The 24,001-nt window shown below is 44.8% G+C and overlaps 1 protein-coding gene across 1 annotated transcript in view; it reads left to right on the top strand.

The window, feature by feature from the left end:
* LOC115466931 (p53 apoptosis effector related to PMP-22-like) overlaps positions 1-5,932 on the top strand; it is a 32,157-nt gene extending 26,225 nt beyond the window's left edge. Inside the window, exon 3 of the mRNA XM_030198522.1 lies at positions 4,203-5,932. Within this exon, the coding sequence (XP_030054382.1) occupies positions 4,203-4,435 (233 nt within the window). The 3' untranslated portion in view covers positions 4,436-5,932. The remainder of the gene's footprint in view (positions 1-4,202) is intronic.
* The last annotated feature ends 18,069 nt before the right edge of the window (positions 5,933-24,001 follow it).

The following is a 24,001-nucleotide window of genomic DNA, read 5'->3' as shown; positions in this document are numbered from 1 at the left end:
CCGACAAGATCCACGGAGCAAAGCATTTTGTACTGCTTGTCCCAGGAATAGTGGATTTTTCCCTACGTCCATTTAGTAACATTCTATGGCCTTTTCCTTCAGGAAGCCGTCCAAACCTTTCTTAAACTCTGCTAAGCTAACCGCCTTAACCACATTCTCCGGCACTGATTGTGTTTTGTGTATTGCTAAAATCCAGTTCTTTAGTTTTAAATACATGTTGAGTGGCATTTTAGAAAGGATGTCCTACTCAGAATATGGACCTCCAAGCGCTGATTGGCTTGTTAACCGATTGATTTGCGCATGCAAATCAGAATACGCTCAGATTTGTGCACGCAACTCATCACACTATATAGAATTTGGGGGTTAGTGTGCATTAATGTCAGTACACTGGCTGAATAGTGCTTCAACACTCTGCTCCTGACAAGCCCCTCCCCCCCCCAAATAAATGCTGCACTATTAGCACCAGTAAATGGTAATAATCCTGCATTAGGACATTTTTCCCACATTAAGGGGCCCTTTTACTAAAGGGTTGCCGCGTGGCAACCCAGAACTACTGCCAGCCCAATGCAGTTTCTAGTGGTAGTTCTGCTTTGAGTGTGTGCCATTTCCAGTGCAACAAAAAATATATTTGTAATTTTTACCATGGTGCTAACCTGGCAGTGCTGTCCGGTTACCACTGGGTTATCACAGGAGCCCTTACTGGTGATGGTAAGTGCTCCCCACTGCAAGACCATTTTTTAAAGGGGCTTTTTACCCACTGCAGGAAAAAGGGCCCTGGCACGTGGGAAAAATGGCCCCCACTGCCCTTTTTACCGCAGCATGGTAAAAGGACCACTAACAGGCTTATTTTCGAAAGAGAAGGACATCCATCTTCTGACACAAATCGGAAGATGGGCGTCCTTCTCTCAGGGTCACCCAAATAGGCATAATTGAAAGCCGATTTTGGGCACCCTCAACTGCTTTCTGTCGCGGGGATGACCAAAGTTCACGAGGGGCATGTCGACAGCGTAGTGAAGGCAGGACTGGGGCGTGCTTAAGAGATGGGCGTCCTCGGCCGATAATGGAAAAAAGAAGGGCGTCCCTGATGAGCACTTGGCCGACTTTACTTGGTCCATTTTTTCTTGCAACCAAGCCTCAAAAAGGTGCCTGAACTGACCAGATGACCACCGGAGGGAATCGTGGATGACCTCTCCTTACTCCCCCAGTGGTCACCAACCCCCTCCCACCCTAAAAACAAACTTCAATTTTTTTTTGCCAGCCTCTATGCCAGCCTCAAATGTCATACCTAGCTCCATGACAGCAGTATGCAGGTCCCTAGAGCAGTTGTAGTGGGTGCAGTGCACTTCAGGCAGGCGGATCCCGGCCCATCCCCCCCTCACCTGTTACACTTGTGGTGGTAAATGTGAGCCTTTCAAAACCCACCAGAAACCCACTGTACCCACATGTAGGTGCCCCCCTTTACCCCTTAGGGCTATGGTAGTGGTGTACAGTTGTGGGGAGTGGGTTTTTTTGGGGGGGGCTCAGCACACAAGGTAAGGGAGCTATGTTTCTGGGAGCAATTTTTGAAGTCCACTGCAGGGTGCCCGGTTGGTGTCCTGGCATGTGAGGGGGACCAGTGCACTATGAATGCTGGCTCCTCCCATGACCAAATGGCTTGGATTTGGTCATTTCTGAGATGGGCGTCCTCAGTTTCCATTATCGCCAAAAGCCGGGGACGACCATCTCTAAGGACGACCTAGGGACGACCATCTCTAAGGTTGACCTAAATTTTGAGATTTGGGCGTCCCCGACCGTATTATTGAAACGAAAGATGAATGCCCATCTTATTTCAATAATACAAGTTTCCCCGCCCCTTCACGGAGCTGTCCTGTGAGGACGGCCCCAGGAAAACTTGTGCGCCCCGTTCGATTATGCTCCTCCACGTGTACATTAGCACTTAACACAGTTTAGTAAAAGGGCCCCTTAGTTTGTTTCAGTCTTACCTTTTCAGATAACATCTTAAAAATTGCACCAGTCATTCCCTATTTTAATCAGTGTCTAAATTTCCATGCAAAAACCACATTGATAAAGCTGTTACGAGACTGAAAGACTGGCAGATGAAATTGAATGTGAACAAGTGTAAAGCCCAAATTAGAGCTACCTGATGCTAGGATCTATATTAGGAGTCACCACCTAAGAAAAAGATCCAGGTGTCATCATGGACAATATATTGAAATCTTCTGCTTAGTGTGCGGCTACAGCCAAAAATGCTAACAGAATGCTAGGAATTATTAGAAAAGGAATAAAAAAATAAGACAAAGGTGATAATACCTCTGTATTGCTCCATAGTGCTACCTCACCTTGAGTATTGTGTGCAATTCTGGTCACCACATCTCAAAAATTTATATGGAGGGGCATTTTTGATATGACGTCTAAGTCCGACTTTAGATGTTTTGCAAACAATGTCCAAAATCTGAATAGGAAAGAAAAATGTCTATCTTTTGTTTTTGAAAATACTGTTTCTAACAAGGTTTTGTGCTTTGGACGTTTTGTTTTTTGGTCGGTTAAAAAAAAAAGTCCAAGTGAAAAACATAGAAAATCAATCCATTGGGATGTAGGAGGGGCCAGTATTTTTAGTAGACTGGTCTCCGAGACATCTCAGGAGATAAATGGGGCACCCTGGGGGGCACTGCGGTGGACTTCAAAAAAATGATCTCAGGTACACATCTCACCATTACTCCCTTTTATCTTGTCTGCTGAGCCCCCTAAAACCCACTGCCCACAACTATACACCACTATAATAGCCCTTATGGGTAAAGGGGGCACCTAAATGTGAGTATAGTAGGTTTCTGCTGAGTTTTGGCGGGCTCGTAGTTTCTCCCCCAAATATGACTGGTAGAGGGAGATAGGGACCAGAGCCCCCACTCCATGGTGCACTGCACTGACCACTACACTACTCTAGGGATCTGCATACTGCTCTACTAGATCTGGCTCTAACATCTGAGGCTGTCATAGAAACAGCTAAATCATATTTGTATTCACATTTGTTGGGGGTGGGAGGGGCTCAGTGACCACTGGGGGGTATTGGGGGGTCACCCCTGATTTTCTCCAGTGGTTTTCTGGTCATTTAGGGCACACTTTTGTGCCCTATTCATTATAAGAATATTTTTTCATTCAACAAATAGTTAAGCTGTGGAACTTGTTGCCAGAGGATGTGGTAAAACAGTTAGCTAGCTGGGTTTAAAAAGGTTTAGATAAGTTCCTGGAGGAAATGTCCATAATCTGCAATTAAGATAAACATGGGAAAAGTCACTACTTATCCCTGGGGGTTGATAGCATGGAATCTTGCTAATATTTAGGCTTCTGCCAGGTACTTGTGACCTGGATTGACCATTGTTGGAAGCAGGATACTGGGCTAGATGGACCTTTAGTTCTTATGTCCTTCTGTAAGTGTTTTACATGGCTTTTAATGTGTACCACCAGTGCAACCTCTACGTTAACAATTAGTGCATGCTAATTGTTGTGTCAAACACCTAATATGGAAACTCCTATTAGGAGGCGTGTTATGGGCAGGGACTTCACCCTACAGTTATCACGGAGGTTATTACTGTATGTTAACTGCAAATACAGCAGATAATGAGTGAAAGAGGCTCACCTCTTGTATGTTTATAACACAGAGTAGTTAAATGTCTTTATTAAATCTCCCCTCTCCTACATTTCTTCCAAAGTATACCTATTGAGATCTTTACTTCTCTAACCATATATTTTATGATGAAGGCCACTGACCATTTTAGTAGCTGTCCTTTGGACCAAATCCATCCTATTTCTTGTTGAAGGTATGGTCTTTACTGAGACCTCCAAATGAGGTCTCACTAGTGACTTATACAGAGGCAATGTCACCTCCTTTTCTCTGCTTGACCATTCCTTTCTTTATGAATGACATTTGAGCTACAGTTCTTTAATGTATGATGTGATTATGTACAGATAATAAATGTAATAAAGTTTTACAGAAAATTGTGGTTTTATGCTCCTGAAACTTTAATAGGAAGAGAGACTGCAAATATTTGTGTCAAAGTCTAGATCTGAAAATCTAAGCCAGGCAAATATAGTTATTTCAGTTTTCAAAGAGGATCTGTAGATGTTGTGATGGACAGTATTACAATGTGATGAACTAACAGCACTTGTGCTCATGTCTCCCCCTCCCCTTTTTTCTTTTTTTTCAGTCATCCTTCAATTTATTGCTCTGATCATCTACCCAATAATGCTCACACAGGAACTGTACAGTGACGAAAATACAAAGGCAGAAACATTCTATGTTTACAGCTGGAGCTATGGCTTTGGCTGGGGTACTGTGATTGTCATGTTTGGTGCTGCCATTGCGTTCTGCTGCATCCCCATGTATGAGGATGAAATCTTAGGAAACACCAAGCCCACATATTTCTACACTTCTCCCTGAGCACAGGTAGAATCCTTTCAAATTCGGCTTAATATTTAGTTATCTGATTACTAAATGCCATGGAATCAATAAGAGAAGGCAACCTGGACACATGGTAGCCTCGAGCAGCTACAGCAGAAAAGAATACCTTGATTTTTAGACTAGTTTCTACATGGAAATTGGTCTTATAAGATCATCATCTCTGCATGTGTTTGTCCCCACTACTAACATTTGAACTGTTCATTCAATTTAGTGCAAATTTCTGCCATAGACAGTAGATTACCCAGTGATAATGGCTCACATTTTTCCTTTGCTCTTGATTCCACCTACACTTCAAAACCCTGCTTCTTTTTCTTGCCCTTAAGAAAACAGGCCACAACAGTACAGTTGAAATCCCAGGGCAATCCTAGCAATTTGTGATGTCATCCTGCATTTTGAAAGCTGGCCTGCCATTGGATAGGCATCATAACCATATGCAAATTTGGTTTCCTGAAGTATTATCCCCTTGTTTTAAATTGAGTTTGAACCTTGACATTGTTACTGAGTTATCAGAAAAGCTCAGCAAGTAACAGTGTATGCACTTCAAGGGAACACAATTTTAGATAACATTTAGGGGCCCTTTTACAAAAGGGTGGCAGGGCTTCCACACGGTTAGCGTATGGGAAAACAGCACTACTGCTGGGCGTGTTTTTGGCATGCACCATTTCCCAAGCTAGAAAATAATTTCTATTTTCTAGGATGGGGAGTAGATATGCCCAGTGGTAATCAGGCAGTGCATTGGCAAAGCTGCACACTGCTCGGTTATTGCTGGATCAGCACACGAGCCCTTACCACCTTCTAAATAGGTGGCGGTAAGGTCTCAGGCAGTAAATGGCCACTCATTAATTGTAAAATTAGTGTAAGGCCATTAAAGACCTCAATTTAAAATAGGGTTTTTACTGCCACAGTAAAAAGTGGCCTTGGCGCATGACAATTCAACACATCCACACTACCTCAGGCCACTTTTTACTGCAGCTTGATAAAAGGACCCCTTAATTTGGTTCAGTTTCAAGATTTGCCATCTGCCTTTTCATTCTTTGGAACATACAAAGTGATGTATACCTTATAAAACAATTAAAATTGCAATAAAATATTACAATAACAAAAAAACACACAATATAAAACCCAGTAAAACACAATATACATCACAATACAAATCATATTATAACAACATATTACAAATGTTTGTATTTAAATATTTGCTCTGTGAAGCTTTATTTGCTCTGTGAAGCTTTCTTTAATCAGGCAGTAACTTATTGATAAACTCTTTTTTTCTTACTAATGGGGTAAAAACGTTCAGTCACTGCTTATGTAACTTGGCATTGCCACCAGTACCCCTTCCACCCATCAACTACATGGAGTCCAAAGCACGAACTGTATTATTTATATTAAAAGCTACAGAATGTTATTGTTGGAATATCAATTGCTGGGAATTAACACATTCAGCAAGTTTCAAAATAAAGCTAAAATTTAAACATGTTTGAAAATCTCTGGTTTTTGTCACAAGATTTATCTATGTGTGAGAAAAAAAATTATTTGATACCTTGATTTCATTTGCTTTGAAGCTTATTTTCAGTAATTGCAAAGATAGGGCTCCTTTTACTAAGTGGTGGTAATCCCAACGCGGTCTTACTGCTCACTATACAGGAAGTACCGCTGGGCTACCTTAGCATGCTGTCATTTCCAGTGCTTCAAAGGTTTATTTGTTGCTGTCATTTCCGGTGCTTCAAAATTTTATTTATTTTTATAGCGCCGGAGTGTACCTGGTGGCAGTGGCGTAGCCAAGGGTGGGCCTGGGTGGACCTAGGCCCACCCATTTTGGACTCAGGCCTACCCAGTAGCAGCACATCTATAATGTGGTTGGCAGGGATTCTGAAGCCCCACTAGCTGAAAACTCCCAACAACTGTCCCTCTTGCATACCTTGTAAATAGCAGATCTTCACCTGGAGCAAGCAGCGACTGATACATAATGCTCACACCGGCCCCATAGCCTTCCCTCTGATGTATTCCCGCCTATGCGGAAACAGGAAGTTGCAACAGTGGGAAGGCTGTAGGGCCAACATGACCAGTGTGTATTAGTTGCTTCTCACTGCCAGTTAAAATCTGTTATTTAAAAGGTATGCGGGAGAGGGGGGATGTTTGAGACCATATGGCATGCAGGCAAGAGAAGGAGAGACCAAATCACCTGTAGGACTGGGTGGGGTTCTTCTGCCCATCCATCTTGGGCCCAGGCCCACCCAAAATTCGGTGTCTGGCTATGCCCCTGCCTGGTGGTAATCGGGCAGTGCCATGAACTGCACGGTTACCTCCGGGTTAACACAGGGGCCCTTTCCACCACCTCAATGGGTGACGTTAAGGGCTCCCCCCCAAAATGGCTGCACGGCAAGTGCTTTATTTGCCACACGACCATTTCCTGCAAGAAGGCGAGACTTCCTTTTTACCAGCTGTGGTAAAAGGTGGCCTTGGCATGCATGTAAAAAACACGCTGACGCCAGTGCCGGCCCCCCTTTGCCGCAGCTTGGTAAAAGGGGCCCATATTCTGCAAAACCATTTTAAGATATGGCAGAATATTGGGCTCCATTTACTAAGCTGCAGCAAGCACGAACGCTTGCTTACCACAGCTTCAAATGCCTTACTGCGGGGTGTGCTCAGGTGTTACACGGTAATTTTGGCATTGGCGCATGCTTCTCACAAAATAGAATTTAGTTTTTTAGTGCTGGGGTGCAGAGTAGGCGTATTCAGTGCTAATCGGTTAGTATGCATTGCTGCATACTAACCGATTAGTGCGTGCTTAGTGTATGAGCCCTTACCGCCTACAAAATATATGGTGCTAAGGGGTCACGTGCTAATGGACACACGCTAATGGGAAAATGAACATGTGGCCATTAACTGAAGAAATAGGAAATTTGACTATTTTACCCATGTGGAAAAATGGCTTTAGCATGCGGGAATGACCCACGTAAGCATGCGCAAAGTCCACTTTTCACCGCATTTTGGTAAAAGGGTCCCCTTGTTTGTCTTGCTTGTCCTCCTTTCCTAAAACCTGGGAGCCCGTCACCGTCTTTGTTTCTGGATAGGATATACCCCTGTGTTTGATGGAAACGATAGTAACTGTACTGTTGGAGTTTAATATCTTTTATATGCATGTACAGATATATTTGACTCTTGTTACTTTTTTTTTTTGTTTTCTTTTGAACAATAAACAGTTTTGAATTAAATAAAACAAGACTCTTAAATTGAACTGGAAGAATATATAAAGAAGTAACTTGGAGACAAAATATGTTGAATCTTGCCAAGAAAGTAGATAGTGAGGTGAAATTTCCTTCTTTTATTTTTCATTTTTTGGGAAGATTATCCATGACAGTGATTCTCAGCTCAGTCCCTGGGATATACCCAGGGCCGCCGAGAGACAAAACTGGGCCTGGGGCAATCTTAATGGCCCTGCTGCCTCCCCTGCCATCACACCATCAGTCAAAATTAAAATCATTGGCTGGTAGGCAGCAGTGATCGAAAGAGACTGCTCCGCCAGCCATGGGTCCTTATTTCTGTCTCATCCCACCTCCAGTAAAGTAACTTCCTGATTCCGCATAGGCAGGACAAGGCAAGGACCCATGGCCGGCAGAGTAGTCTCTCTTGATCGCTGCTGCCTGCCAGTCAATGACTCTAAGGACTGGGGGAGGGGGGTTGGAAGGGAGGGAAAGACCCTGGATCTGACTGAGCGAGGCTATCAAGCTGATTGCAGCATCACTGAAAAAAAGCGTTTTTTTCGGGCCCAAGGATGGACCTAGGGAATCTTGCCCCCCTGCCCCCCGCCCTCTCAGTGGCCCTGGACACACCCAGTCTGGTGTTTAGGAAATCTACAATGAACTTGCTTAATGTGGAGGGGCATTTTAGAAAGGATGTCACATGTATTTTAGAAAGAATAGGATATAGCCTATTCTAAAATACATGTGAGATGGATGTCTATGTTCTGGAAATGTCCAGCATGAACATCCAGTTTACAAAGTGAAACATTCAAATTATGAACAGGGGAAAAGAAGGATATGGGCATCTGTATGGCAGCATAGGAATGTTCATCTTATAAAATGGCTACACAGATGTCAATGCAGAGTAGAAGAGTAGCCTTATGGTTAACACAGTGGGTTGGGAATCAGGGGACTCAGGTTCCAATTCCACTTCAGCTGTTTGTAGTCTTTTTTTTAAATTATGACACCTCCACGAACAGAAAGATACCTACTGTATCTAAATGTATACCCCTTTAATAGCCTTCAGTCTTGCTGGTGTCTTATATATTCAGGTACAGTAGGTACTTTTCTGTCCCTGGAGGGCTCACAATAAAAAAAATAGAGCAAAAGTAGGATTTGAACTTGGGTCCCTCAGTTCTAATGCCACTGCATGAACCATTAGGCTACTCCTCAGGTTGTATGCTGTTCTGTTAAGAATGTCCATAGTACTTGAAGCTGTCATACAGGCTGTTATGCTTTGCAGGTTTCACAGTCAGGGGAGAGGGAGAGGGACAATAACCACAGGGGGATTAAGGAGGTGTTGTGCCTTAATTTATTTATACTTTGCTCACACCTTTTTGCTTAATCCTTCCAGTGGACAGCTGATCAATCAGAGCACCTTTCTGTAACCTGGATGCGACATGTACCAGGTCTAAATATGGACATCTGTGATCGGAGTTGGACATCCATATTTTGGGTCCTCCCTAGTCCTACCCAGAACCAGTGTTGCCAGGTGGGCGGTTTTACCGCCCAATTGGGCGGTTTTCCGCGACCTGCCGCGGGAAATTTTTGCCCGCGGCGGGTCGCGGTTTTTTGGGCTTCTTTTTTTTCTTTTCCGCGGTTTTTCGGGCGGTTTTTTCGGCCGCGGGGGCGGGGTTAGTGATGTTTTGGGCGGGGTTAGTGACGTTATGGGCGGGGCCGATGACGGGGGAGGCGGGGCTGATGACGGCGGGGGCGGGGTGATGACGGCGGGGGCGGGGGTGATGACGCGGGGGTGGGGGTGTCAGGGGCGGGGTTTGAGTTTGGGCGGGTTTTGGGCTGTTTTTAGGCTGGATTGGGTGGGCAAAAAATTTTCCACATGGCAACCCTGCCCAGAACACGCCCCCTTGTCATCTGGACATACTGCAGTGTTAGAGGTCCATATACTGCCTTTGTATAATTGGGATTTGGATGTCTATGTGTAACCTGTTGGTTTTATATATAAATATATAGTTTTTGTTTACTGGGGGGGGGGGGGGGGGCAAGGCATCCCAGAGACAGCCAGAAATGGCATGAAGAATCACGCATGCACAGTGATCTTGTGAGACCTGTAAGAACCTCTGCAAATTTAAACAAATGTTTAATTTAAAGTGGTTTTCAAAGTTTCCAAATAAAGAATTCAGATGTAGGGAGCCTGCAGACATGTGCCATGGTTTCCTTTGGGGGGCTCCGTTTTCATGCAGATCGCTGTAAATTTATAGTGTTCCATTTGGGGAAATAGAAGCCTAGGAAAATGCAGATTTTACATAAAACAGAGAAGGGCATTGCTCTGACTTGATTTATATTGTTAAAAATAAAAAAAATAACGAGGGTTTTATAGGCTATTTTAAATATTAATTAGAGAAATGGATTGTTTAGAAGTGTTTGTGTGTATAAAAGCAGAGGTCTGATTGGCTGCAAACCTCTCAGAAGGAACCAGTTTCTAAGAAATGGAATATTCAGAAGTGTTTGTGTGTATGAAAGCAGAGGTCTGATTGGCTGCAAACCTCTCAGAAAGAACCTGTTTCTAAGGGGACTTTTAGAGCATCGTGGGAGAAGAAGACCGTTGGATTGGAAAGAAGAAGGAAGTTGTGAGGTTGCTGTTTGTGTGTGTTTGGTCTGAGGAAATTTGAGTAAAAGTAAGTTTTAAAACTTATATTGAGAAAAGAACTAAGAGAGTGAAATTTGTGTTTAAGGAAAGTGTTTAGCAGGGAAAGGGTGGTTCTTCCCTGAGGGGCCCTTTTACTAAGCCATGGCAAAAAGTGGCCTGCAGCAGGGCGAGCATGTATTTTGGGCATGTACCGGGCCAGTTAACTAGCGCACATCCATTTTCGGCCTGAGACCTTATCGCCACCCATTGACTTAGTGGTAAGGTCTCATGTGCTACCTGGGCAGTAGGCATGCAGCATGCGCCCACTGCTGTTTACTGCCGGGTAAGCCCCACACAGTAGAAAATAGAAAATATTTTCTACCTTGTGTTTTTGGCGTCTGCCAAATTCAGAATTACTGCCCGGGGCAGGCGGTAGCCAGGCAGTAATGCCGATTTGGCACATGCTGGATGTGCATAGGTCCTTACACGCCTTTGCAAAAGGACTCCTGAATTTGAAAAGTTATTGTCTCTAAGGCTGAGAGTAAATTCATGGATACATTTTGGATGTTTAATAGAGATTGCTTATAATTTCCAGTAGATGAAAATGGAAATAATATTCTGTAACATCAGAGAAGTTAAGTGAAGTCTGAGAAGTTTGTCAGTGTGGGAGAAATATTGGACTGGCATTTAAAATAGTGAAGTCCACTTAAACAATGAACGTATTTCAGGATTTTGATGCACAGAACAAAAAGTTATTTCATATAAAATTGATATAGTTGTTTAGAAGTTCTCTGAAGAAAATTGAATGTCTGTTTAAAAAAATTCAGACATTGAAAGGAATTTGATGAAAATTAAAAGATGATTGTTAAAGAAATCTTCACCAGTGAAAGATTATAATCGGAAGTGAAGAAATTTATAAATCAGATTACTGATTCTGACTGAATCTAAATTAAAGATTTGAGTAAACAAAATATTCTTCTCTGGAAATACTTTTGACTAATTATTTTCCTATTATATTAATATGAGGAAAATATTATTAATCAGGTTTGAATTTTTGGAATTTACTGGTTAGACAATAGGATTACATGTGATCAGTATGATAGGTGAATGTGGAGAAGAAATTCTCTGAAGAATCTAGTTCCAACAGAAGATGGATAGATTAGACTAGAGACTATAAGTAAAGAATAGAGCAGGAAACATAATTAAGGAAGTGATATATTATTAGGTTTTCCATAGTTAGGAATCCAGATTTCTGACAGGAACACAGAGCTAATGTGCACACATATAGATACAAAGGTAGCTTTCTTTCCTCTATTTTTGTGTACAGATAGTCCCATATTCAGAAGGTCTCCTGAAAAAGAAGAAGGGCCGTCCCCAACATTAAAGAGAAAAGAAGAATTTGGAAATCAGGCTTGCTGAGTTAGGTGTTGGTGGAAAAGTATTGAAACGCATTGAGCCTGCCATGAGTGGGAAAACGCGGGGTACAAATGAAAAAAAAATTTCATTTTTAAGAATTTTGGGGAAAAAGATCTTATTTGGTATGCAGGAATGGAGTCTTTTCTGAGTCTTGGTTCCCTGGTTGTGGAGTGCCCCGGGGGTCTCCACTGTCGCCTCTATTGTTTAATGTATATATGAGACCCTTAGGAGCTTGATTATCGTCTCTTGGGTTACAAATAATGACATATGCAGATGACATGTTTTTGCTCTGCCCTGCTCTGGATACTTTTGACGATACTGTATCTATGCTAATTGAAAATATTAATTTCATTGACTCAAGGGCTGGTGCTAATTTTCTGAACCTGAATAAGCAAAAGACAAATATTGTGTTGTTTGTTGATTATGATTCACTACCCCATAAATATTTAAAATCAATTACAGGAGAAATGTTACAGATCTCTCTATATAAAACGCACCTCCAACGTTCTAATGAAGCCTCGCTCTCTTAGCAAAGTGAAGGGGGTGAGATCGCATTGTGTCTGCCCCGCCCACGCGTCAAACGTGATGACGTCGAGGGCGGAGCAATGACACAACCAATCGCATCGCTCGGCAGCGAAGCGTCAGGGAAGGAGGCGGCGCTCTCGACGTCTAGCCTTCCCTTCGCTGTGTTCCGCCTTCTTCTGACGTCAAAAGAAGGCGGAACACAGCGAAGGGAAACCTAGACGTCGAGAGCGCCGCCTCCTTCCCTGACGCTTCGCTGCCGGAACTGCCACGGAGGTAAATTTTACAAGAAGAAAAAAAAAAAATGCATGTTGGGGGGACAGAAGAGGGTGGCCAGTAAAGTACAACAATGGGAGCGGGAGAGCAGGGGAGAAACGACAGCATGGATGCCAAGGGGGGGGGGGGGGTGGGGGAGAAGAGGGCGGGCCAGGCTGGGACATGGGAGAGAGAGGAGCATGGATGCGAGGGGGGGTCATGGAAGGGAGAGAGGGGACTTGCTGGAAAAGGATGAATGGAGGCGGCAGGGGACAGAGGAGCATGGATGGCCATGGATTGGGAGGGGAGGCCTCAGGGAGAGAGGGGAATTGCTGGAAAGGGATGAATGGAGGGGGCAGGGGACAGACGAGCATGGATGGGCATGGATTGGGAGGGCAGGGCTCAGGGAGAGAGGGGAATTGCTGGAAAGGCATGAATGGAGGGGACAGATGGGCATGGATGGATATGGATTGCAGGGCAGGCCTCAAGGAGAGAGGGGAATTGCTGGATAGGGATGAATGGAGGGGCCAGGTGACAAAGGAGCATGGATGGGCATGGATTGGAAGGGCAGGACTCAGGAAGAGGGGAATTGCTGGATAGGGATGAATGGAGGGCACAGATGGGCATGGATGCATATGGATTGCAGGGCAGGCCTCAGGCAGAGAGGGGAATTGCTGGATAGGGATGAATGGAGGGGCCAGGTGACAGAGGAGCATGGATTGGAAGGGCAGGACTCAGGAAGAGGGGAATTGCTGGATAGGGATGAATGGAGGGCACAGATGGGCATGGATGCATATGGATTGCAGGGCAGGCCTCAGGCAGAGAGGGGAATTGCTGGATAGGGATGAATGGAGGGGCCAGGTGACAGAGGAGCATGGATTGGAACGGCAGGACTCAGGGAGAGGGAAATTGCTGGATAGGGATGAATGGAGGGGACAGATGGGCATGGATGGATATGGATTGCAGGGCAGGCCTCAGGGAGAGAGGGGTATTGCTGGATAGGGATGAATGGAGGGGCCAGGTGACAAAGGAGCATGGATGGCCATGGATTGGAAGGGCAGGACTCAGGGAGAGGGGAATTGCTGGATAGGGATGAATGGAGGGGACAGATGGCCATGGATGCATATGGATTGCAGGGCAGGCCTCAGGGAGAGAGCGGAATTGCTGGATAGGGATGAATGGAGGGGCCAGGTGACAGAGGAGCATGCATTGGACTCACACTTTCACTCTGACTCACAGTCACTCTCACGTACACTCTCCCAAACATACACACTCCGAGGAAAACCTTGCTAGCGCCCGTTTCATTTGTGTCAGAAACGGGCCTTTTTTACTAGTTACTAATAAGTCTAAAATTTTTGGAGTAGTTTTAGACTCAACTCAGTTCTTTTGACGATCAAATTACAGCATTGGTGAAAAAATTTAACTTTAGATTATGTCAGTTAAGAGCCATACGGTCTAGTATGAGCATGGAATGCTTTCATACTATAGCTCAATTGGTTCTTCTATGATATTTGGATTATTGTAATTCTTTATATGGAGGATTGACTCAGGGCTCTGTTTACTAAGCAGTGTTAAAGGCGCATTAGCATCTTTAACACGTGTTAACCATAAATGCACATTAACTGTGTACGCGCCTATACTATCCCTATAGGCGCCTACACAATTAGCATATGTGCTAATTTGGGTGAGGATGGCCCTTCAGTTCACCACGGCCTTGGGGCATCGGCAGTACAGAGTGTTGTGGGAAAGGGTTGACAATGTACCCATGCTGGACCATTAGCACAACCTCAGGCGTGTAGTATATCTCCTAGATGTTAGAGGGGTCAGCGGGATGGACGGGATGAGTACGGGTCGGCACACTAAGCGAGCAGGTACAGAGGGCTTCAACTCAGTGGACGGGGGGGGGGGGGGGGGGGGGAGGCATCAGGAGGGAGGTACTATCATTTACTTATTTATATATATATATATTTTTTTCTTTCTCTCAGGGAGGGGGGAGGAAAAGAAAATGAGGTGGGCCAGGGATGGTGCTAGCCATTGTTACTCTATTGATGCTTGTCTTGTATTCTTGTTGGAAGTGGGTGGCAGAATGGATGCCCCACTTTGATGTATTGACAGTGTTGTAACAAGAAGTTTAAGAGTTGTTTTGCAAATGTTGCGATACGCTACCTATGACCCAATAAAAATATTTTAAAAAAAAAGAAAGAAAGACAAAAAAACTGTTTCTTATTTTGCTCAATCATCATTCTTCTCATATGCCTGCAAGAAAAAGAACATTTTAAATTCTTTTTTTAACTCTTTCAAACCCTGTATTTTTCTCGGCCTCAAGGGCAGCATATTGCATAGTGACAGACCTGCAATATATAAAATTGAACTACAATATTCATTCGACTTGAAGATGTGCAACAGCAATTTACATGCTCAAGCAGGCACTTGGAATGGCGCCTGCTTTAAAATGATATATGCATAGGTATTTCTGGGTGCAGAGCATGTGATGGCAGGATTAGCACTCATGCATATATCTACTATAATAAAACTCATCTACTATAATAAAACTCACCCTCAACGTTCTGAAGACAACGTTCTGAAGTCACTCAGTCACTCACTGAAGGGTTCATGGATTCATGGTGGTGAAGCCAGAACACTGACCATGTCTCTCTGCCCCGCCCTCGCATGACGGACCAATCAGAAAAAACACCCTCAACATTCTGAAACACAAAGGACCATCACAACACCGTTCCCAGGCAACACTAGGCAACGTAAGACGGACCAATCAGAGGAAACTACGTGACAATAAGGGAGGAGCATTCCCCAGCAGAATGGCTCATTATCTGAGCAGCATGGAGAGCACAGAACCACCGCTGGAACGAGAGAAGAATATTCCTGCTGTGGGTATGTGCAAAAATAGACCGGGGGAGGGGGGGGGGAGAAATCTTTAAATGCCTAATGCCAGTACTGAAGAGTGCCAGAGGGCCTATAGCACAGACTATATTTGGGATCGCTTGACATGGAGTCAGAGGAGCCGGAAAACAACATGCCCGTCACCATCTGGGACGTGGGCGAACAGGACAAGCTGCGGCCCAGCTGGAAGGATTACCCGCGACCCAGCCAGCAACAAACAGCGACCAAGGAAGGGGGAGGAGTACTCCTTCCCTGCCTAGGAATTGCTGGAGACTGGCTGCCAAACTAACGAAACAACCTCACACCGACGCACCACCTCCATCATCAACAACCTGCACACACACCGCACCCTCACACACACACACACACACACACAAAATAACTCTGTGACACGGAAACGGGCCTTTTTTACTAGTTTTATATAAAAGACAAAGAGCAGTGACGCTATAGAAATAATAAGTAGTAGTAGTAGTAGACCTTGCTGAAGAAAATGCAGTCTTTATTAATGTTCCCAGGACACACTCTCAAATGCCCTAAAAACAGCTTAAAAAAAAACATGGAGAACATCAAATAAAAGGTTCAAACCTCTGCTGAACATCTCAGAACCTCAAGAGATGACAAATTTGGGATTATTGCATCCATAAAATGTACTTTAAAAAGTCTGAAAAAATCAATCGAAAAACCAAGCAAGTCATCCTCTGAAAAACAAAACACTGTAGTTCTTCATGTAAAAACACATAAGAATTGAACAATAAGAACATTAAAATCACATATATGCACAAAAGTACTAAAATATCCCAGAAGGGCTACTAAAAAAATGAAAATAGCACAATAAATAATTAAAAAGCAAAATGGAATACAAACAGCACTGCGTCTGCATAAAAAACAGACAGCACAGAAACAATATTACAGGAAAATTGAAAAATCTATCTCCTGATTTAGTCCATATGGTGATACTGTATTAAAATCATGAATAAATCTTTGCTCAGTTTGTAACAGGAGTCTGTCAAGGTCATCCCTTCCATGAGGGCTGTGTTTCAGCAGTATGCCTTCTTCGGGGGTCCTCAGCAATAGAATTGCTACTGAGGCTCTATGCCACTGTTTACATTAAGGCTATTCTCCTTATTTTTATTGCATTATCTACAGTTAGGACCCCTGAAGAAGTCTTACTGTTGAAACACAGCCCATGTTGTGTCAGACTTGTTAACACATCCTACATTGTTTTATTGGAGAACTAGTAAAAAAGGCCCGTTTCTGTGAGCCATGAAACGGGCGCTAGCAAGGTTTTCCTGCGGTAGTGCCGTGAGGTGTTTGGAGGGCAGTGTCAGGAGGGTGCAGGTGGGTAGTTTTTTTGTGGAGGGCGGCAGCTTTGGGGTCCCGGTGGATCAGGTGTTCAGACAGCACTCCTCCCCCTGCTTAGCGGTGTTTGTTGCTGTGCATCGGGGGGGGGGGGGGGGGGGGGTGGAGGCCCTGCGTAGGTCGCTGTTTCTGGCTGTGCGTCGGGGGGCGGTGGAACTGCCGATTGGCTGAGTGTCATAGCCCCACCCTCCACGTCATCACGTTGTGACGCGAGGGTGGGGCAGACACTCATGGGATCTTGCAACTACAAATTTACATTTAGAATGTTGGGGTTGTGAACTATGTGTGGATGGGGCGTGGCTGAGGGCGGGTCTATGAGTGAGAGTGAGTGGTATTGACAGCCTAGAAGACTACAGGGCTTCAGTGTTTCCCCTGCCACACAGTGAGGTTCATAACGTTGGAGGTGAGAATTATTTATATAGATAAGCCTTTTGTGATTTTGAAGATATTGGACTTCTGGTGTTCTTGGAACTTTTCCTTTGGAGTCATCCACTCCTTGTTGGTTGGTTTGTTTGACTGCTGTGGAAGCACTGGTAGAAATTAGCACATATACATGTAGGGGTCAATATTTAGCCGTCAGCGGTGAGTGTTTTTGCTCACTGCTGACAGTGCTATTCACAGCCTCCCTGTATGGACTCAGACTTTGAATATCCTGTTATCTTTAAGCCAGTTCAAACATAGCCGCTTAAGTCGACATTCAGCACTTAAGTGGCCAGAATTACCGCATAAAAATAGGACAGACATTTATGTGGTCCCATTTATGCAGTAAACCTGGCTGCTTAATGTCAACTCCTACATAGATATCCAGAATTGTCTTACAATTTTTGCATGTTACACTACTATCATGTTTTACCATTATCATGTTTATAAATTTTTTAAGTCTATTTTCTTATATATTTCCACTATTCATGATGTATTGTAAGCCACATTGAGCCTGCAAAGAGGTGGGAAAATGTGGGATACAAATGCAATAAATAAATATCAGCACTTATTTATTTATTTAGATTTTGCTCACACTTTTTTCAGTGGTAGCTCAAGGTGAGTTACATTCAGGTATTCTGGATATTTCTCTGTTCCAGGAGGGCTCACAATCTAAGTTTGTACCTGAGGCAATGGAAGGTTAAGTGACTTGCCCAAGATCACAAGGAGCAGCAGTGGGATTTAAGCAGCCAAGTGCTGACTCCACCCACGGAATGCTCCCAACATAGCCGGCTTTGAGTTCGGCATTAACCGTAATATTCAGCAGAACTTAACCAGTTAAGTGCCGCTGAATATTAGCGGCTAGCCTCGACCAAGTGATTTAACTGGTCAGTGGTCAGCTAAATCACTTTGAATAAGCCTGTATTTTATAAAATATATGCATGACTGCTAATCCTGCCGCCATGTCACTCATGCTTTGGCCCTGGGAATGCCTATGCACATTTTACATTAAAGAAGGCACCATGTTTTCTGAGTGCCTGTTTGAGCATGTAAATTGCTGTTGTACATGCTCAATTTGTTTGCAAAATGACCACCAGAGTGGCTATCAGGGCCAGATTTGTGACTTTCGATGCTTAGAGACGCTTTCAGTCAGAGATGTGGGGGAAGGCCTCTTAGACACAAGAGATTGGAAGTTCTGAGTCTTCCCATTTGAAGCCCTTTTTCTCACCAGGTCCTTCTCATCACTCCCATCATCTCCTCTCCTCTTGCCCAACCTGTGGTAGCAATGGGAAAGATTAGCTTGAGCAGGGCTTTTTTTGAGGGGGTACTTGGGGGTACACCATTTCCATTGTCTGCTAAAATTGACCGATGGTCCCCAAGTTTTAATGAAAGAGCTTAGGCTCTACACACCATTTCTGCCTTGTCATAGATTCTGTGACTGATTGCAGGGGGCCTGGCTATTGTGGGGTGGGTCCCTCAGTGATCACCCCACCCCTAAAGGGAGATCTGGCATTTGAGTACCGGCACCTTTTTTGCTAGAAAAAATGCACTGAGCTTGAGGCATTTGAGCCAAGGAATAATCAAAGTCCCAGTTCTCTTCTCCATCCCAGCTTCCTGTAAGGAAACCCATATGAAGGATCTGTGAGCATGACTGGCTTAAAGGCTCTGTGCTAACTTCTTTCTGTTGCTACTGTGGGCTGGCTGGTTCAGACTAGACTAGAGAAGGGGAAAGGAAGTGAGCACTGAAACATCATTTGGACTTCCGCTGTTGCATTTCAAGCTCCAGGCTGCCTCCAGTTATGTGCCTTACTTTTATGTGCTGCAGTTAAAAACAATGACAGTGACTGCTGACAGATTAAATGTAACTTTCTTTATGTATTGATCTTTATTATCTTTTGTTGAGTACAACCTTGGCAACATTTTTGCTGTGTGCTGTTGTGCTAATGAAAGGCAATTATTTTGCAGTGTTTCTTGGCTTCAGACTAAGTTTGTGGGTTGGGGTGGCAGGAGCCATCTTCATTTGTTAATGTCTCTCCCCAACCACATAAATGTAGGAGATGTCTGGCCAGGGCAAGGACTGAAGTTTCACAAAGATTTTCTGTTGCTCCTGAACAGTTGTGGTGATTATGACATTTTTCCTGACAAGATGTATTGGATGTAGATTGAAAATAATTTCTGTAATTATTTTTCTCAATTATTTAAGAAATGAAAGAGAACAGTTTTGGTAATACCAATCTCTGGTAAAGTGTCTTATTGGAAAAGAGTTAAACCTTGATCCAGTCTTTCACCAGCAGGGCCTTGAAGCTTTGGCTTCCTCTGTGGAGAAGAACCCTTTGATGCAGTGATAACTCATTGACTGTCCTCAGGGAATGAAAATGGGTCAGCTTATTGGGATATCCTAGAATGAATAGTAATTAGATAGATATGCATGCATACTACATGCATTGTATACAAATCCATCTCAAGCATATTCATAAGGCATATTCATAAGGGATAACCTGAAAACCCATACCATTTGTGGCCCTCAAGGACAGGAAGTATTATACTGCTGTATTAGTCTATCCCTGGAGCTCAGCTAGTAGAGATCTTTGAGGACTTTGCATTATGTGAAAGTGTTCTCTGTTTCCAAAGTTATGAATTTGTTGTAGAGAGAAACATGCTTGTTGTGCATCAAAATGTGAGCAGGCAGGGCAATACAGTAAGAAGCACTCTCGGGACATGAGAATAACTACTGGGTGTGAATGTAACTTGTCTTGAGCTTCTACTGAGAAAGGCGTGAGCTACATCCAAAACCAAACATCCAAAGAAAGGATGTATTGAATGATGTCTCAGCTGTTCTAATGACACAACCAATCAGCATGCCCAGAGACTGCAGAAATTGGGCTTGTGTCGACATTTTTAAGAGTACTGAGCAGAGAAGTGTCAGTGTGTAGAACACATGGCAGAAAACAAATGACTGTAATGGCAAAATACAATTTTGATGAACAAATCTTTTTAACAATCAAGCAAGGCCATATAGTCATATGACTGGAATACAGAGTGCATTGTCTTCCAGGACCAGTGAACCTGGTGAGTCTCAGCTGCAAGATCTGTAAGATCCTCTTGTTTAACTGTATAACACAAATAAAACCCCAAACCTTAGAAGATTTTAGGAGGCTGTAAGGGCCCCTTTTACCAAACTATGGCAAAAGGGGGCCTGCGCTGGTGTCGGCGTATGTTTGTTATGTGCGCCGATGTCCCATTTTACTGCACCGGGTAAAAGGGAAGTCTCTCTTTCATGCAGGAAATGGCCATGTGGCAAGTAAAGCACTTGCCACGCGGCCATTTCAGGAGAGAGCCCTTACCGCTGGATACACTCTGGTGCTACAAAAATATATGATGGCTGCAAGGGGTAGGAAGTACTGCCGGGCTGCTGCACTTTGGGCTTACCGCCACTTAGTAAAAGGGGCCCTAAGAAAATCTCAATTTAAATTTCCTCTCTATCAGAATTAGACAGGGCTACAATGTAAGCAAACGTCAAGAAGCCTAAAGCCCTGATACTACCACCATGATTTAATAGGCCAGGACACCTTCCTTGTCATCTATACCAGACCAGTCCAGACTAATGGGTTGTATCCATCTACCAGCGGAAGGAGACAGATAAAATAGTTCCAATTAAACCGCCCCTTAAGGGTATCGTGCAGCCTGGAATGTTCAGTATTTTCTCTGTCTCTTAGCGGATGGTGGACAGATCGTGTAGCTGCTCTGGATTGCAGGCTGGTAGCTCCTGTCCCAGTTCCAGGGCAGTATGTGGAGCACAGCTCTGTGACTGCAGGTGCTGCACAGCTTCATGTCTGCGTAGGAAGCATAGCTCCTTGTTGGCATGTGGAGCGCAGCTTCTTACCAGTGTCAGGAGCGCAGCTCCTTGTTTGCATGTGGAAAGCAGCTGCTTGTCTGTGTTTTATACACAGTTCCATTGCTACCGCAGCTTCAGTTCTGCGTATGGAATGCAGCTCCCTGTCTGTGCGCGGAGCGGAGCTCCACCGCCTGTTGAGTGTAGCTCCATCTCTGTGGGTTTAGCATAAGTCTTCTCTGCAGATTGGGTGCAGTTCCAGGGTGGGATGTGGAGCACAGCTCTGTGACTGCAGGTGCTGCACAACTTCATGTCTGCGTGGGAAGCATAGCTCCTTGTTGGCGTGTGGAGCACTGCTCTTTGCTGGCATCTGGAGCACAGTTCCTTACCGGTGTCAGGAGCGCAGCTCCTTTCTGGCATCCGGAGCACAGCTCCTTGTTTGCGTGTGGAAAGCAGCTGCTTGTCTGTGTTTTATACACAGTTCCATTGCTACCGCAGCTTCAGTTCTGCAGCTCTTTCAGTGGGGCACTGCTCATCCCTTGTCTGTTACTCTCAGCTTCTTCCCTGCTTGTTCAGTGCATTTCTATCTTTGCTAGAGGTGTGCAACTCCTTCTCTGCCTATGGTGCATGGCTCAATTTGTGTTCTTTGAGTGCAAATCCATTTGTTCTCATTGAGCACGGATCCTACTCTGCCTGATGAGCGCAGCTTCGTTTTTGTCCCTTGAGTACAGTTCAGTCTCTGACTGTGGAGCATATTTGCCTGTTGGGCACTGTTTCACCTTGTCAGTCAACCCCAGCTCTTCCCTGAGGATTGGATACAGTAACTTCTCGGCAGCTGTGGCATACCACAGTTTAGATTGCTAGACAAGGCTGCCTTGCCTCCTGTTAGCTACCATTCCTGTGGCACCTTTTCTTGCCGTAGCATCTTGGTGGCTGGCGAGAAGCTTCTCCGTTGCTGGAGTTTGAATTTGTCCTTGCTCCTTTTGTGCTTCTTGGCACCGTGGGGGTCTTTTCTCTGCAGTGTGGCTCTCAACTCTCTTTCTTTTTGTCTCCTTTTATTCTCTGTCTTGGCTCTGTTCGTTCATCCCTAAGTCCAGAGTGAGCTGGTTTAGGAGTACTCTCTTTCTACGGTTATACCTTGGTATGCTGCTGCCCTTTTTTTCATGGCTCTCCTGGAGAGACTAGCTCTCCAGTTAGTTGGTTCTCTCGACTCTGGAGTCTCTTCTTGTTCCGTGGAGTTTGATTTTCTCACTAGGCGCGGGTCTGGGTGGTTCCTGGGCCTTGCTTCCTTTCTTCTATGAAGTGTGGCGCACTGTTTGGGGTTGCGTACTATGATAAAGTCACCTCCAGGATAGTTGGGTTAAGGCAGTTTCAGTCTGAAATACAAGTCCCAGAAGGCATTGCAGGCAAGGAGCCAGAGGGTGAGATGAAGAACCCGGACTGGACTCCTAGCTGCAATCAGGGAAGACATAGGTGTAAGCTGACAGGGTGTAGATTGGCAGCCCCTAGGGGGAAAGAGAGCTAGGAAACCCTGTGTGCAGGAGCTCATCATTGGTCTCATTAGTCTAATGCTCAACTCAGCTGGTTTGGGTGTGAGGAAGCTAATGGAAGGAGAATGATTGGTGGTGGTAGCTGAAGCCAGGGATTGATTAGGCAGGTGGGAGGGAGTCCCAGCAGAGTGGAGTTCAGTTCAGCTCAGGAGAGAGAAGCAGAATGAGAGAAGGAGGCTGAAAACCCTTGGGCAAGGAGGTCCCTAAAGTACTGGTATTTGCAGGCTGAAAATCCTTGGGCAGGGAGGTCCCTAAATTACTGAAGCAGGCTGAGATTCCTTGGGTGAGAGGAAGTCCCAAAAGTATTGAATTCACTGTGAAGCTGATGCAGGGGAAAACCCTTGGGTAGAAGGAGTCCCTAAAATATTGAACTCTCCTGAAGGTAAAGAGGATAGAAGGTAGAAACTGCTGCTTGGTGACTGGACTGTGATGATGAACTGAAAGAACTGTTTGTCTTGGGAATTGAATTACTGTTTATTGTGCACTGGATAAAGAGCCCAGACTGGAGCCTGTAAGCCTGTATTGAATCCTGGTATGTGCTATGCTGCTATTGGAACTGTGTACTAGAAACCTGCATGGAATAAAAGATTGAAGTTACTGGTGGACATCTGTTTCTTCACTGGACCGGGAGCCTGTGGCTGGAGGAGATTGTTCTATTCTTGGCTGCACCTAGGGGCACCTGGTTACAGTACTCCTAGTACTTGTTAGGGTCGCTTCCTCTGATCATCTTGGACTCGGGGCAGACTGGCAGGTTTGGGAGTTAGTCTCTGTCCTTCCAGAGTTTGGAGAAGTGGATCCTGGTCTAGGAGAGATGGTTCTTCTCCTTGTTCCTCGGATACGACTGTTGCCTTCCTTCCAAAGGGGGTCCTTTGGCATGAGTATCTTTGCTGCTTCTTTTGCTACTCTTGGGACAGGGGTACTTTGTTTTTCTTTTGCTCAGGATGTTTTTGTTTTATGTCTTATGACTTCAGTTCCTTTTCTTGTGTCTAACTCTGTTCCATTTTGGTAGCTTGGTGGTTTGGATATTCCAGTGGCGTACCAAGGGGGGGGGGGGGGGCGGTCCGCCCTGGGTGCCAGTGGGTGGGGGGTGCTCCGCTCCCGCTGCCTCCCGTGGCCGTTCCCGCGGCGCCACACATTAAAAAAAACCGGCGAAGCAGCATCGCAGGCAGCGCCCCTCGTGCCCTGCTTGTAAAAAAAAATAAAAAATCAAATCTCCTTCCTTCTCCTCCTCGTCTTGACGTCGACTCGGGCCTTCCAATCAATTTGATTGGAAGGTCCGAGTCGATGTCAAGACGTCAAGACGAGGAGAAGGAAGGAGATTTGATTTTTTTTTTTTACAAGCAGGGCACGAGGGGCGCTGCCTGCGACGCTGCTTCACCGGTTTTAACGGGACTGAGGTGGGGAAGGAGAGGGGCGAAAGGGACTCGGGTGGGGGTGTTCAGAGGGGAGAAGGGGACTGGGGTG

Source organism: Microcaecilia unicolor, chromosome 3 (genome assembly GCF_901765095.1).
Source record: "Microcaecilia unicolor chromosome 3, aMicUni1.1, whole genome shotgun sequence".
NCBI classification, from domain to species: Eukaryota; Metazoa; Chordata; class Amphibia; order Gymnophiona; family Siphonopidae; genus Microcaecilia; species Microcaecilia unicolor.
Note: the sequence above shows the minus strand (reverse complement) of the source record. Positions and strands in the feature narration are given on the sequence as shown.